This window comes from Rhincodon typus, chromosome 18 (genome assembly GCF_021869965.1).
Source record: "Rhincodon typus isolate 14 chromosome 18, sRhiTyp1.1, whole genome shotgun sequence".
Taxonomy (NCBI): domain Eukaryota; kingdom Metazoa; phylum Chordata; class Chondrichthyes; order Orectolobiformes; family Rhincodontidae; genus Rhincodon; species Rhincodon typus.
Genome location: NC_063349.1, coordinates 44524180 through 44541065, shown reverse-complemented (window position 1 = coordinate 44541065; position 16886 = coordinate 44524180). Strand labels below are relative to the sequence as shown.

At 44.3% G+C, this 16886-nt stretch overlaps 1 protein-coding gene across 1 annotated transcript in view; it reads left to right on the top strand.

Moving 5' to 3' along the window:
* Positions 1 to 7751: 7751 nt before the first annotated feature.
* The window catches only part of btbd11b (BTB (POZ) domain containing 11b), a 111955-nt gene continuing 102820 nt past the window's right edge, over positions 7752 to 16886 (top strand). Inside the window, exon 1 of the mRNA XM_048607785.1 lies at positions 7752 to 8694. Within this exon, the coding sequence (XP_048463742.1) occupies positions 7869 to 8694 (826 nt within the window). The 5' untranslated portion in view covers positions 7752 to 7868. The remainder of the gene's footprint in view (positions 8695 to 16886) is intronic.

Below are 16886 nucleotides of genomic sequence, written 5' to 3'. Positions count from 1 at the left end.
AAATTCACCCTGGTGAGCAGTGAACCTGCTAATGTTAGGGGGAATTGGGCACCAAAGTTAAGACTACAAGTCCATAGATTGTGTTTAATTCCAACATAGGATTTTTAAGACGTTAAAGAGGGGATATGTCTTATATACTTTAGTCTACTAATTACCCACTCTGTAATGTTTAATCAATGTTACTTTTAGTTAGCTTGTTACAGCAAACATCTTAAAATGTGAAATTTTTGTCATGAATAATTGTGTAATGTCAGAAATAATATATGGATTATGAGAATTGGAAAATGTAAAATGTAGACAATTCTTGGGTTGCAAAAGATTTACCATTTGACTTGTTAGAACTCAAAAGTCAAAAAATCAAATAGAACTGGGTATTGTCTGCTGACCTGGTGGAAAATGCAAGCCAAAGCTTTTAATGGAGAGATAAAAGGGGTTTTATTAGTTTGGTTTTTGGACAAACCAATGTGGGAAATCCCTAGGTATTTGTGATGTTTGTTGCTTAGCAACAGCCTCTGGATTGAGGTGCTGTGTGGTTTTCTCAGTATACACCTAGGTAAGGCAGTTACTGGAAAGATTAGTGAGGAAAGAAGTCCTCTTGTTCTCTCCCACACTTTCTCTCTATCCCACAATGAAGTATTGTGAGTCCTGAAAGTTTTAAATATTAGGGTTCCTAACTGTTTCCTAAATGAATCTGAAATCTGGTTTGAAAATCTTCTATCATTCTGCACTGACAGCTACCAGATCTCCTTGACAGGAAATCAAGAGAAATGTGAGAATTTAATCCATTTTATTTTCTACACTCAAACCCTTGATCTACAGAGACATTGTTTTTTTTTGCCTTTTTTCACCCATAATACCTCTGTAGAGCAATGTTTGTACGAATGTATGTGCATTTGGTGTAAAGGGGGATATAGTTTAATCCAGAGATAGTAGGAACTGCAGATGCTGGAGAATCTGAGATAACAAGGTGTGGAGCTGGATGAACACAGCAGGCCAAGCAGCTTCAGAGGAGCAGGAAAGCTGATATTTCGGGCCTAGACCCTTCTTCAGAAAAGACCCTTCATTTCTGAAGAAGGGTCTAGGCCCGAAACGTCAGCTTTCCTGCTCCTCTGATGCTGCTTGGCCTTCTGTGTTCATCAGCTCTACACCTTGTTATCTATAGTTTAATCCATCATAGTTGCTTAGGTGATAACCAGTTTTTCACCTTTTATAACAATACATACTGTTTTTAATAAGTTTTTTTTTAGTTTATTGAAGAAATCTGGTGAAAGTCTATTTTGTTTCAGGTAACTCTAATAAAGAGAAATTAATTGATCATTTTTGTCATTAAATAACATTTACACTTGCTATAGCTCATGGAGTCGGGAGCCTTGATTCCACTTGTAATAACCCAGGAAACTTGGCTGGAAAGAAACATTATTTATTGCTGAATACCAAACTAGAGCTACTACTCACAGTATATACAGACTAGTCCCAGCCTGGACAGGCAGCTTTGTTATATTTTTCCCTGATCAACCTGCTCTGAGATAATATTGCACATTTGTAGAGGAGGTGGGAATTGAACCTAGAACTACAAGCCCATTGCACCACAAGAACTCTTTGGGTCTGCTTTATTTTTAATTGTTTAATCAACCTGCTCAGAGATGTTATTACACATCTCCAGAGAAGGTGGGACAGTCTCCTGGCTCAGAGGTAGGGACACTACACTTCCACAAGAATCCCTTGGGTCTGCTTTTTTAGATTTGTTTTTCTTTATATCCAGAAATGTTCTTACACACAACTAAATTTTTTCCCCATCATCAAATCATCATGACTTGGGTCTGCCTTATTTTTCTTTTTATTTTAATATCTAGTTGCCTGTCACCAAGGGAAATCTTACCCAACATACGCGATGAATTCCATAGGAAGATTAATTAGTGACTCCTCACAGGCCTCGTAGAGTTTTCACACCAATGCACTCCTCTGTCAGAGCTGTAATGGAAGGTCATTGAACAGAAGAACTGTTGTTCTGAAGAAGGTACACTGGACTTGAGAAGTTAACTCTGCATTCTCTCCACAGATGCTGCCAGACCTGCTGTGTTTTTCCAGCAATTTCTGTTTTTGTTTCCTAAAAATGGGTTCTTGTGACCTGGAATGGTGGGCCTGTGAAGGTAACAGAAGATGAATCAATAACAACTTGCAACAACTTGTATGAAGAAAATGGTTTAATGGGGAAAATATAGGAGTTGGTGCGAAGAATAGGGTAACAACCCTTTCAATGCTGAAAAACTATGTGAATCTATCCAAATGTAAAATTTATTTATAAAGGAAGGCAGCCAACTGATTGCAGAAAATTTACTCACAGTTATTGTGAAATACCAGCATTGATCAGGAGATGAAACACCAGAAAAAAAGTTTCTTGTGGTGTCCCTACCTCTGAGGTAGGAGATCTGGTTTCAAGTACTATCTGCTCCAGATTTTTGATTTGCTTTATTGTTGTCAAATGTACGTAAGTACATTGAAAAGTTTTGTTTTCTGAGCAGTACAGGCAGATCATAACAAACAAGGACATACAGGCTTTAGGGTGCTTAGATAGAGTGAGGCATACAAGGTTATGACAGCACAGGAGGTGCACAAAGTCAAGGTCAACATTAGATTGAAATTGGAGGGGTCCATTCAGCAATCTAATAATAGCAGGCCAGAGACTGTACTTGAACCTGTTGGTGCATGGCTTCAAGCTTCTGTATCTTCTGCCTGACCGAAAAGGTTGCCAGAATGCATTATTGAGGTGGGAGGGTTCTTTGATGATGTTGGCAGCTTTTCCGCAGCAACGTGTAGTGTAGATGGAGTCCATGGATGTAAGGTTGGCTTCTGTGATGGTCTGGGCTGTGCCCACAACTTCCTATAATTTCTTATGATCCTGGGCAGAGCTGGTCCAGCGGAGCAGGAAAGTCAAAGTTTTGGTTTACAACCTTCATCAGGATGGATCAATCCTGATGAAGGGTCCCGACCTGAAACGTCGACATTTGCTGCTCCTGTGATGCTGCTGACCTGCTGTGTTCGTCCAGCTCCACAGGTATTGACTCTGACTCCAGCATCTGCAGCTCTTGCAATCTCCGAGCCGTTATGCATCCGGATACAATGCTTTCAATGGTGCATCTGTAAAAGAGGTGAGACACTAAACGTGTAGTGTCTCCCACCCGCCCTCCTTCTCTAACCAAAAAAGAAGGAGTCTGTGGTGTGTTGGTAAGGTAAGGTTTTTATACTTTTTCTATTTCTTCTGTATTGTGTAATTGGTTAAAAATTTACTTTCTTTTTTTATTTATCTATTAATTGGTTATTTGAAAGGACCATAGCAGAGAAGTATTAGAAAGTATTTAACTCATTAGTTGATATAAAGTAATTAACTAAGTGGAGATGGCTGGGCAGGTGATGTGCTGTAGCTGTATGATGTGGGAGCTGGCTGATCCCATTGTGAACGGCAGTGACCACATCTGCAGCAAGTGTTTGTTGCTGGAAGAACTCCGGCTCAGAGTTGAAGATCTGGAATCTGATCTTCAAAAACTGAGGCACATCCGGGAGGGGGAGAGTTACCTGGATGCTTTGTTTCAGGAGGCAGTCACACCTTGTAGATTAAGTAATTCAAATTCAGTTAGTGATCAGGGACAACAGGGTGTGACTGCAAGTGAGGCAGGTAGGGAGATCCTGAGTTCAGGAGTGGAGGAGCCTCAGCTTTTGACCTTATCCAACAGGTACGAGATACTTGCTCCCTGTGTGGATGAGGAAAAGGGCTGCGGGGAGGATGAGCCAGCTCACCACGGCATCATGGTGCAGAAGGCCATTCAAGAGGGGGGAGCAAAAAGACAAGTGGTAGTTATAGGGGATTCTATAGTTAGGGGGATAGATAGTATCCTTTGCAAGCCGGATCGGGAGTCCCGCATGGTGTGTTGCCTGCCCGGTGCCAGGGTGCAGGACATCTCTGACCGGCTTGAAAGGATATTGGAGCGGGAGGGGGAGGATCCAGTTGTTGTGCTCCACGTTGGGACTAACAACATAGGCAAGGCTAGGATGGAGGACCTGTTTGGGGATTATCAAGAACGAGGAACAAAATTAAGGAACAGGTCCTCAAGGGTCATAATCTCCGGATTACTGCCCGAGCCACGTGCATATTGGCTTAGGGATAAGAAAATTAGGGAAGTAAACAAGTGGCTAAGGGAGTGGTGTGGAAAAGAGGGGTTCCATTTCATGGGGCATTGGCATCAGTTTTGGAACCGGAGGGATCTGTACCGATGGGACGGTCTCCACCTGAACTGATCTGGAACCAGTGTTCTTGTGAAAAGGATAAATAGGATGGTCACTAGGACTTTAAACTAGTGAGTTGGGGGGAAGGGAAAGGGAAAACGACAGGGAGTATGATGGTAAATAAAAAGGTAAGCAGCAGGTTAGCATGTGTGCAGGAGGGTTTAAGTTCAAGGCAGAATATGAAAGAAGCAAAAAGGAAGGATAACTCAGGAGATATTATTAGAGATGTTGGAAATCATGAGGGTAAGAAAGCTAGCATAAAGGCACTTTACCTGAATGCTCGTAGCATTCGTAACAAGATTGATGAGTTCATCGCGAATGAATATGATTTGGTAGCCATTACGGAGACATGGTTACAGGATGGTCACGACTGGGAGTTAAATATCCAAGGGTACCAGACTATTCGGAAGGACAGACAGGAAGGTAAGGGAGGTGGTGTAGCTCTGATATTCAAGGATGCCATCAGGGCAGTGCTGAGAGATAGTATAGGTTCTATGGAGAATGAGGTTGAATCCATTTGAGTGGAAATTAGAAATTCTAAGAGGAAAAAGTCACTGATAGGTGTAGTCTATAGGTCACCAAATAATAACGTCACATTGGGGCGGGCAATAAACAAAGAAATAACGAATGCCTGTAAAAATGGTACGGCAATTATCATGGGGGATTTTAATCTACATGTAGATTGGTCGAACCAGCTCGGTCAGGGTAGCCTTGAGGAGGAGTTCGCTGAGTGTATCCATGATAGTTTTCTTGAACAGTATGTAATGGAACCAATGAGGGAGCAAGCTATCCTAGATCTGGTCCTGTGTAATGAGACAGGAATAATTAACGACCTCATAGTTAGGGATCCTCTTGGAAGGAGTGATCACAGTATGGTTGAATTTAGAATACAGATGGAGAGTGTGAAGATAAAATCCAATACCAGGGTCCTGTGCTTGAACAAGGGGAACTACAATAGAATGAGGGAGGACTTGGCTAAAGTAGACTGGAAACAAAGATTTTATGGTGGGACAGTTGACGAGCAGTGGAGGACTTTCAAAGCAATCTTTCAAAGTGCTCAGCAAAAGTACATTCCAATGAAAAGGAAGGACTGTAAGAAAAGGGGTAATCTGCCATGGGTGTCTAAAGAAATAAGGGAGGCTATCAAATTGAAAGAGAAGGCATACAAAGTGGCCAAAAACAGCATGAAACTAGAAGATTGGGAAAACTTTAAAGGTCAACAGAAAGCCACAAAAAGAGCTATAAAGAAAAGTAAGAAAGAACATGAGAAAAAACTAGCACAGAATATAAAGACAGATAGGAAAAGTTTCTATAAATATATAAAATGAAAAAGAGTGGCTAAAGTAAACGTTGGCCCTTTAGAGGATGAGAAGGGGAATTTAGTTATGGGATATGATGAAATGGCCGAGGCATTGAACAGGTATTTTGTATCGGTCTTCACAGTGGAGGACATTAATAACATGCCAGTAATTGACAAAGAGACGAAGATAGGTGAGGACCTGGAAACAATCATTATTACAGAAGAGGTAGTGTTGGGCAAGCTAATGGAGCTAAGGATTGATAAGTCTCCTGACCCTGATGGAATGCATCCCAGGGTACTAAAAGAGACGGCGGGAGAAATAGCAGGTGCGCTGGCGGTAATTTTCCAAAATTCGCTGGACTCTGGGGCAGTCCCAGCAGATTGGAAAACAGCAAATGTGACGCCACTGTTTAAAAAGGGAAGTCGACAAAAGATGGGGAATTATAGATCGGTTAGCTTAACCTCTGTAGTGGGGAAGATGCTTGAGTCTATTATCAAGGAAGAAATAGCAAGGCATCTTGATAGAAATTGTCCCGTTGGACAGACGCAGCATGGGTTCATGAAGGGCAGGTCATGCTTGACAAATCTTTTGGAATTCTATGAAGACATTACGAGCAAGGTGGACAATGGAGTCCCAGTGGATGTGGTGCACCTAGATTTCCAAAAGGCCTTCGACAAGGTGCCGCACAAGAGGCTACTGCATAAGATAAGGATGCATGGCATTAAGGGTAAAGTATTAGCATGAATAGAGGATTGGTTGACTAACAGGAAGCAAAGAGTGGGGATAAATGAGTGCTATTCCAGCTGGCAGTCAGTGACTAGTGGTGTGCCTCAGGGATCGGTGTTGGGACCGCAATTATTTACAATTTATATAGATGATTTGGAGTTGGGGACCACGTGTAGGGTGTCAAAGTTTGCAGATGACACTAAGATGAGTGGCAAAGCAAAGTGTGCAGAGGACTGTGAAACTTTGCAGAGGAACATAGATACATTGAGTGAGTGGGCAAAGGTCTGGCAGATGGAATACAATGTAAATAAATGTGAAGTCATACATTTTGGTAGGAGTAACAGTAAAAAGGATTATTACTTGAATGATAAAAAGTTGCAGCATGCTGCTATGCAGAGAGACCTGGGTGTCCTTGTGCATGAATCACAGAAGGTAGGTCTGCAGGTACAACAAGTAATTAGGAAGGCAAATGGAATTTTGTCCTTCATTGCTAAAGGGATTGAAATTAAAAGCAGAGAGGTTATGTTGCAGCTGTACAAGGTGCTGGTGAGGCCACACCTGGAGTACTGTGTGCAGTTTTGGTCTCCTTACTTGAGAAATGATGTATTGGCACTGGAGGGGGTGCAAAGGAGGTTCACTAGGTTGATTCCGGAGTTGAGGGCATTGGCTTATGAGGAGAGACTGAGTAGATTGGGATTATATTCATTGGAATTCAGAAGATTGAGGGGGGATCTTATAGAAACATATAAAATTATGAAGGGAATAGATAAGATAGAAGTAGAGAGGATGTTTCCACTGGCATGTGAAGCTAGGACAAGAGGGCATAGCCTCAAGATTAGAGGGAGCAGATTTAGGACTGAAGTGAGAAGGAATTTCTTCACCCAGAGGGTTGTTAATCTATGGAATTCCTTGCCCAGTGAAGTAGTTGACGCTACTTCAGTGAACGTTTTTAAAGAAAAGGTAGATTTTTTTTGAACAATAAAGGAATTAACGGATATGGTGAGAACGCGGGTAAGTGGATCTGAGTCCACGAAAAGATCAGCTCCGATCTTATTGAATGGCGGAGCAGGCTCGAAGGGCCAGACGGCCTACTCCTGCTCCTAGTTCTTGTGTTATAATATCTACGATCGAAAATATCTCACTGTCTGCCCCTTGTACAACATGAACCAGAGGATCGGGAAAACTTGTTCCCTTTAACAACTTTCCAGCTGTTTTGGTGGGGGACGGGATGCGGCTGTAAGCCACAAGAACACTCTCATTGGCTGGCGGGTGACAACCAATTGGAAAGTGGGTGTGGCTGATGATTTGCATATGGGGCGGAGAGAGGGGGCGTACCCCACGGCAGAGCTACCAATCAGAAGGCGGGAGGTGCGGCTTTTATTTGCCGAAGTGGGCGGAGTTAACACGCTGATGGATGGATGGGCGGGCAGTCAGGGGGTGGGATTGCCGATGATCAGCTGGAGCCCGAGGGAAGCTCCGCCGAGGCGCTGGCGGTGGGACGGCCAGGAGGCAGTATAACTGGCGTCCGGCCGCTGCTCACCTGGAATATGCAGCGTGGACATGGGCGGGCGGGCTAAACCTTGGGGTCGGACACTGGAGGACGCGAGCCGGGATTCTGGTTACGGGGGCGCTGCCGACTCGGTACGCTCTTCCTCCACCAGCCTCTCGCTGTGCTGTTCCCCGGCCACTCATGGAGCGGAGCCCCGCGGCGTGGGGACCGGCGGTGGCAGCAGTAGCTGTGGCTCGGTGAGCGGGACTCTGGCCGAGGAGGCCGACATGCTGGAGTGCCGGCTGCCCGAGCCCGAGGAGCTGCCTTGGGTTCTGCCGCAGCTGGTGGCGGTGCTGGGCTCGGTACAGCAGCAGCAGCCGCCGGCTGAGTGTCCGCGGGACGCGCTGCGCCGCCTCTCCTGGCTGATAAGCCGGCCGCTCCTGCGGGTCTCGAGGGAGGCGCAGCGGCTGAGCCTGCGGTACGCCCGGTGCGGCCGGGCCGAAGTGCAGAGCGCCCTGCGGGCGGTGCTGTCCTGGCCACTGGCCCGGGGCTGCGTGGAGGCCGGACTGTCAGCCCTCTCCCTCTACAACATGAGCTGCTGCCGCGGCTTCAGCCAGGGCAAGTCGGTCAGGTGTGGCCTCACCCTATCTGTAGGTAGCTTCTTCAGGTGGATGGTGGAGAGCGGACTGGCCCCGCGGGTCCATCCGCACGCCGCTATCTACCTGACGGCTGCCATGGAGAGTCTGCTGAAGGAGCTGATGCTGCGGATCCTGCAGAGCGGGGAGGCCAGCTCGAAAATCAACGTGGAAGTGATCGAGCAAACTGTCAACAACGACCCGGAGTTCTGGGGTATCTGCCAACCCTATCTGCACCTCCTGTGTGGCAAAAATGCACAAGGTAAGTGCCACCGTGAGAAGTGGGCATCTCTCCTTTCGCCTCAGCCAGGGTCTGTCTGTGTATCTCTCTCTATTGAATTCCGCACTTCAAATGCAGGACTGATGATCCGTCCGTTCATGGGATGTGGAATGTTACTTTAAAGCCAACATTTGTTACTTATTCCTAACTGCCCTTGAACTGGCTAGGTCATCTCGGAGAAAATAAAAGCCAAATTAGTGTGGATTTGCCCGAGATCCGAAACGGAAAACAGGAAGTGCCCGAGAAACTCAGCAGGTCTGAAAGCATCTGTAAACGGAGAAACGTTTCGAATTCTGAGACTGAGACCGAGACCTCACTGGGTTTCTCCAGTACTTTGTTTTTATTTCAGATCCCCAGCATCACCACTACTTGGCGTGTGATTTCTCTGAAATGACCTAACCAGTTCAAGGGCAGTGAGGGGCAGATTATAAATGTGGCAGAATGGCCTCAAGGGCCTCGCTTGGCGCCGTCAGAACTCTGTGATGCTATGATTTTCTTTCCCAATTTATTGGAATGTGGACATCTTCGGCTGGGCCACAATTTATTGCCAATACCTACTTGCCTTTGAGAATAAGGTCGTGTATTGCCGTTTTGAACGGCAACATTCCACTCTCCATGTTGTTAGGGAGGGATTTTGACCCAGCAAAGAAGAAACAGCGATGTGTTTCCGAGTTTGAATGGAGTGTGGCTTGGAAGGGAACTTGTTGATGGTGTTCCAAAGTATCTGTTGCCCTTCTCCTTCTGAATGGGAGAGGCTGTGGATTTGGAAGGTGCTGTCCAAGGAACATTAGTGAATTTTTGCATTGCATCTCATAGATGGTGTACACAGCTGCTACTGAGCATTGACGATGGAGAGAGTGAATGTAAGTGGATGTGATAGAAATCAGGCCAGCTGCTTTGTTCTGGATGGTGTGGAGCTTCCTTATGTTGTTGGAGCTGCACTCATCCAGGCAAACGGAGTATTCTACCACTCTCCTGACTTTTGTGTTGTAGACGATGGCCAGGCTACTTTCTGAAGTGATTTCGGAGGCCAGTTAAGAGTCAACCACGTTGCTGTGGGTCTGGAGTAACACATAGGCCAGACCAGGCAAGGATGACAGATTTCCATCTCCTGAAGGTCTTATGAACAACAAACAATGATCATTTTATGGTTGCCATTGCTATGGCTAGCTTTTAACTCTGGATCTTATGGGTTGAATTGAAATTCTAGTAGCTGCCATGGTGGAATTTTGACCCATGTCTCCAGAGCATTAGCGTATACCACTGGATTGCTAGCCCAGCGAGCTTACCATCCTGCCATCAGCTTCACATATGTGACTGTCTAATTTTGATATATATAGCCTTCCTGCATAGCACCTTTGTACATTTCACGATGTTAAACCTGGTCAGTAAATGTAAGTTATTGTTGATAAGATTGAAGCTCATGGGGCCTAAATTTAACTTCTGTTTTTTAGAACATGTGGTTTGAATAACTTGTTCTCACCCCATGACCTGTGGCTTTTTACTCCAGTCCTAGGAGTGCAGTGTTGTGTGACTGTTCACTGTCCCCTTGCTGAACCTACGCAGGCTGTGGTCCAGGATGTATGTGTGCTGTGATACTATCACTGTGTTGTGGTTTGATTACTGTTAATCTCAACAATAGGAATTTTTGTGTTTCTGTGAAGTGAATGTTGCCAGTTAGGTTAGCATTTGTTGTCTGTCTTGAGCTGACCCTTAAAAGATGGTGGTGGTGAGCTGCTGTCTTGAACCCATGCAGTCTGCATGGTGCAGGCATAGCCACAGTGTTGTTAAGGCAGGTGTTCCAGGAAGCAACAGGACAAGTCTTGTGGCTTGGCGGCAGCTCAGGGATTGTGGTGTTTCAATGGGTCTGCTGCTATTGTCCTCTTTTTTTAGATGGTACAGTTCACCGATTTAGAAAGTGCTGTTTGAAAACCTTGGTGAGTCACTGGTATCACAATATATTTGGTAGTAGCTAGTAGCCAAATGTGGTGAGATGTAGAGTAACTGATGTTAATTTGGTAAAGATTCTTCCTCACTGCAGAACTCATCACGTTTTTGAGTTACTTCATTAAAGTAAAACAGGTGAATCAATGAATTAGGAGTAGGGGTAAGCCATTCAACCCCCTTGAGCATATTCTGAAATTCAGGTAAGACCATGGCTGGCCTGATTGTGGCCTGAATTCCACAGTCCTGACCAATGTCTCCACTCTGCCTTGTTGAGATACCGAATTTGTCCCTGCATCAGTTTTGAATGGGTGACCCCTTATCATTAAGCTGTACTCCTAATTCGAGTCTTGCCCACAAATGTGGGCATCCATTTTTATGGGGCTAGGCTGGAGAAATGAGGAAGCCCTATTTATTTGCTGTTTGACAGGAGTTGAGCAGCAGGGAGACTATCTGTCTAGAACACGCACTTCTGTCCTTGGATTAGATTGCAGTCTTGAGCCTCCTATTGTAAGTTCCATTTAAATTCCAAGCAGGAAAGTTACATAAGCAGTTGCATATTTAAGAAATCGATTATAGTCATATGGAGTTGCGTTTTAATTTCACATACTTTAGGATCATGAAACACAGCTGTGAAGGTAACTCAAACTTTGAGAATTTTAGGAGGATGTAAGAGGAGCTGTAGTAAGTGATGCTGCCTGAATGCAGATTGGCAGCATCTGCTGGCATCAGATCTGGACAGGGCCAAGTACTGGGCAGGTGACTTGCTGATTGGATCCCCCAAGCACTGCTTCACATTAGCACTATTTCATGCATAGAAATTGTTTTGGCCATTAATAATTTAACCAGTATGTCTTAACTTCTCAACAGCAAATGTTACTGAACTTTAATGATTAAAGTAGCCTTGTCACCATCAGTGGGAATTTTGAGCAGCATTAGGTCCTGCAGTAGCTTTATTCCCCTCCACGGAGTTGTTGGCATTTCAGCAGTTTATGTTTATCGTAATAGATATAAACACTTAAATATCCAGTCTTCATAATATGCAATCATTAGTACCATTGAGACTGGCGAAATGGTATCTTTGCTTCTCTGATAGTAGGAACTGCAGATGCTGGAGAATCTGAGATAACCAGGTGTACAGCTGGCCTGCTGTGTTCATCTAGCTCTACACCTTGTTATCTTTGCTTCTCTGTTTCTTTTGCTCACTTCCAATAACTATCACAAGGTATTTTTAGAATGTCGCATCCTTGTCATGCACTGGTACAGAAAATTGGTGGTTCTGATATTGTGTGCCTGGAACAGGAACTCAATGTCCACTCTGCTCACAGGTGTGTGCAATATTGCACTTGCCACTCGGTTGTTGCACTTAGCTTCCTGACTTACTCCAGTGCTCAGTTCACTGATGCAGCCACACCCATTCCAAGGCATAACTTATTGCCACACTGCCTCACTTGGCTTGTAGAAATTGCAGAAACATTTGAGAAAGAAGGCATTTTAGTGGTTCTATAGTTGTTTAAGTTGCTGAATGCTATGGATGATCCTGATTTTTTGATGCAGGCAGCTACCTGTGGCCATTCTAGTAATGACACCACAGGTACTGCAACTGCCTGGGTAGAGAGTGCATCTTGCAGTTGCGATAGAACAATCGCAGAATTTGTAGAAATGGTCCCAAGTGATGGAGGAACTGAGGGAGAAATACTTTTGTATATTGATGAATGGGCAGACATGTTGCCAAAGATTTTCCTCTTGCACTTGTCAGGATAAAGATGCTTTTGCCAAATTTTCAAACAATCTCAACAATTTATACTTCAGAAGAGGGTGCTGGTTATTGACATATCAACCCTGATTGGCAAAAGTGTCAACATGGAGAAAGCACCAGGGAGCGATAGGCTTCCAAGCTGCTTGTGTACAAAAGTGTCACTTCGAGCATGTGTAAGTGAGCCACATTATGAACTCAACTGATTTTCAATTTGTTGATTGTGTAGTTATGAGTGCAAATAGGATTGTTCAGCAAGTACTGTCCAATTGTGGGATCTCATCGCTGAGACGTTTTGTTACGCGTTTTGCAAGCTTTGTGCAATGTATTGGCAACTCTCAATGCACAATTTGGGAACCTCTATCTGTAATTAGACTGAATATTTAAAATTCTTCTTTAGAAGTGTCATCTCCAGCGATGCAGCACACCTTTGGTTAAAAACCCCTCCAATTCTGCCTCGATTTGAAAAATATATCACCGTTCCTGCAGTGTAATATGTCAAAATTGAGGAACTCCCTCCCTAACAACACTGTGGGTCTCCCTACACCCCATGGACTGGAGCAGTCAAAGCAGCATCTGCTGTTGTCTTTCCCAGGCCAATTAGAAATGGGGACAAATACTGGCCTAGCCAGCAGCACCCATATCCTGTCATTGATTAAACACAGAAGCCTGCTCCTGGATTAATGTGAGCATGTTTGGGAGAAAGGCATTAGGGATGGGACTCTGAATAAGAGAGGGGCCATCCAGAAGTCAGGGGAAAATACATTAGCCATCGAGAGCAAGTTTACTATTCAGGATAGATAGGTGCACAGTAAAGGAAGAGAAAAGACTTCTGGTTTAAGTAGCACTTATTTCAATGCACGATGAGGAAGGCAGATGAGCTCAGAGCATGGTTTGGCTCTGGGGTCAGATATTATAGCCATAACAGAAACATGGCTGAGAAGGACAGGACTGGCAGTTCAATGTTCCAGGATGCAGAAGCTACAGGCATGACAGAAGTACAAGTAAACGAGGAGACTTCATAACACTTCGGTCAGTCGGAGAGCACTTTGGGTCCAGTGACTATAACTCTTAGTTTTAACATAGTTATAGGGGGAAAAAAAAGGACAGATCCACAAGTTAGGGTGCTAAACTGGAGCAGGGCCAATTTTGGGGCCATTAGGCAGGATCTAGCAGAGGTCAATTGGGTGAGTCTCCTCTTAAGGAAAAGGAACAACTGGCAAATGGGAGGCTTTTAAGTGTGATTTTAAGAGCGCAGGGACAGTATGTCTCTGTTAGGGTGAAAGAAAAAGCTGGCAGGTTTAGGGATCTCTGGCTGATGAGGAATCTTGAGGCTCTGGTCAGGAAACGGGAAGGTAGCATATATTCGGTTTAAGCTATCGGGTTCAAGTGAATCCCTAGATGACTATAAAAAGCGTAGGAGCACACTTGAGATGGAAATCAGATGAGCAAAAAGAGTATGAGAAGAATCTGGCAGATAAAGTTAAAGATAATATAGCTAAGAGTAAAAGGGTGGCTAGGGAGAGAATAGATACCTTAAAGATCAGCATGGCCGTCTGTGTGGAGCCACAGGAGATGGGGGAGATTTTTAATGAAAATTTCTCCTCAGTGTTTACTGAGGACAGAATCATGGATGCTAAGAAAATAAGGGAAAAAGTGGGCATGTTTTGGATTGCATACATATTACCTGAGAGGAGGTGTCTGCAGCCTTAAAGCACACTAAGGTGGATAAACCCTTTGGGTCTGATCAAGTCCATCCTCGGACGTTGTAGGAGGCTAGGGAAAAAATTGCAGAGGCCCTTGCAGAGATTTTGGCTTTAGCCACTAGTGAAGTTTTGGAAGACTGGAGGGTGGCTAACGTTGTTCCACTGTTTAAGAAAGGCAGCAAAGACAAGCCGGGGAACTACAGGCCAGTGAGCCTGACATCAGTGGTAGGCAAGTTATTCGACAGGCTACTGAGGAACAGGATCAACCGACTTTTGGATAGTCAAGGTCTGATTAGGAATAGTCAGCATGGATTTGTATGCGGGAAGTCCTGTCTGACAAATTTGAGTTTTTTGAAGAGGTAACCAAGAGGATAGATGAGGGTAGGGCAGTGGATGGAGTTTATATGGACTTTATGGCCTTTGACAAGGTCCCGCACGGCAGGCTAGTCATGAAGGTTAGGTCGCGTGGGATCCAGGGAGAGCTAGCTAATTGGATTCAAAATTGGCTCAATTTTGGAAGGAGGCAGAGGGTGATAGTTCATGGTTGTTTCTCAGTCTGGAGGCCTGTGACTAATGGTGTGTCACAAGAGTCAGTGCTGGGACCTTTATTTGTTATTTACATAAATGATCTGGATGTGAATGTACAAGGCATGATTAGTAAGTTTGCAGATGATACAAAATTAGGTATCGTTGATGGTGGGGAAAGTTTTCAAAAATTAGAGGGATCTTGATCAGATAGGGAAGTGGGCTGAGGATTGGAAAGTGCAATTCTCTCAAATGTGAGGTGTTGCACTTTGGAAAGTCAAACAAGATAGGGCTTATACAGTAAATGGTAAGATCCTGAGGAATACTGCGGAACAGAGGCACCTAGGAGTACAAGTACATAGTTTGTTGAAAGTGGTATCACAGGTGGACAGGATGGTGGAGAAGGCATTTGGCATGCTGCCCTTCGTTGGTCGAAGCACTGAGTATAGGAGTTAGGACATTACGTTACAGTTGTATAAATATTTGGTGAGGCCGCACTTGGAGTATTGTATACAGTTTTGGTCACCCTGTTATACGAAGGACCTAGTTAAACTGGAAAGTGTGCAAAGAAGATTTACAAGGATGTTGACAGGACTAGTAGGCCTGAGGTATAGGGAGGGGTTGGTCAGGTTAGGACTTTATTCCTTGAAATATAGAAGAATAAGGAGTGATCTTATTGAGGTGTATAAAATCATGAGGGGCATAGAAAGGATGAATGCGTACAAATAGTCTTTTTCCCAGGGATGGGGAATTGAAAACTAGAGGGCATAACTTTAAGGTGAAAGGGGAAAGATTTAAGGACCTGAGGGGCAACTTCTTCACTATATGGAATGGGCTGCCGGAGAAAGTGGTTGAGGCAGGTACAATTGCAACATTTAAAAAAACATTTGGATTGGTACATGGTTGGGAAGGGTTTAGAAGAATAGGGACCAAATGTGGGCAATTAGAACTAGCTGAGTGGGCACCATTGTCAGCATGGACCAGTGTGAGCCAAAGGGCCTGTTTCCATGCTGTATTACTCGAAGGGTCATAAAGTCAATGACTCTAACCTTGTTTCCCGCCCCTGTAGCTTAGGTTACCTAGGACCATGGGACAGTCTCAGAATAAGGGATAGGCAATTTAGGACTGAGCTGAGGAGGAATTTCTTCATTGAGCGTGGTGAATCTTTAAAATTCTCTACCCTGGGGACTCAGTCACTGAGTATGTTCAATATAGAATTCAGTGGGTCTTTTTTTTTCTTTAAACATTTAAGGGGAAATAGTGTTGAAGTTGAAGCCAACAATCCCATTGAATGGCAGAGTAAGCTCGAGAGGCTGAATTGCCGCCACCTTCCTATTTCGTCTGTAACCTCTGAGTGAGCTGAGAGTGTTGCCAAATGAGCCAAGCTGACACCTAATCAATATTCCCAAGAAAAGATCACCTGTTACAGTCTGACAGTATCATTTGTTATTAAACAAGACCAGGCCCTTCCCAGTCTAAGGCTATTGCGAAACCTGAGATCTGTAGTACAACACAACTGGTAATTATATACTGGTTCCTAGCCTAAGGCTGCTCTCTCTGGGTGAGGAGGGACTTGAGCCCCTATCGCCTTTTATTTCCAACAGCTACAGATGGCTTTCTAGATTCTTGGTTACATTGCCACAATCTGATTAGAAAGATTAGGGAATTTTAATGTTCTGCCACAGCAGTCTAAAACTCTCAGAGCACACTCTCATCAGTTTAGCATTGTGCAGCTCATTTGTTTGGTTTAGAAAGTGAGTGTCTAGTTTAGATTATAACGGCTGTGTTTGTTTTTTTTTTCAAGCTAGTGTCACTGGGCAGGGCTGTTCAGTTCGCAGCTGTGTAAAGTGTTGCTGGAAGATACTGAGCTTCTTAAATCCTCATTGCTGAAAATATTCAGACTTCGGTGACTGACTCTCTCTATATAGCAGAGAGATCTGGGTCCTGTAATGTCACGTGTTGTGCATCCTCCTGGGCAGGGAGTGTTTAGGTCTGTATCTGACGTTCTACAAGAGCTGGGAGCAGCCCTGAGATTTGCTATGGAGACGCATTCCTCTTTTTTTTACACCATGAGTTGATGTAAAATCAACACATTTAAGCACATTTGTAAAGGCCCATTTAGACTGAGTTAACAGGCGCTGATTGTAAATACACCCTGAGAGACCCAGGGAGCTGAGCAGTTTGTAAAAGGCAGTTTGTACCCGCTATTTATTTGAATTCTCAGCAAATGTAACAGCATTGAT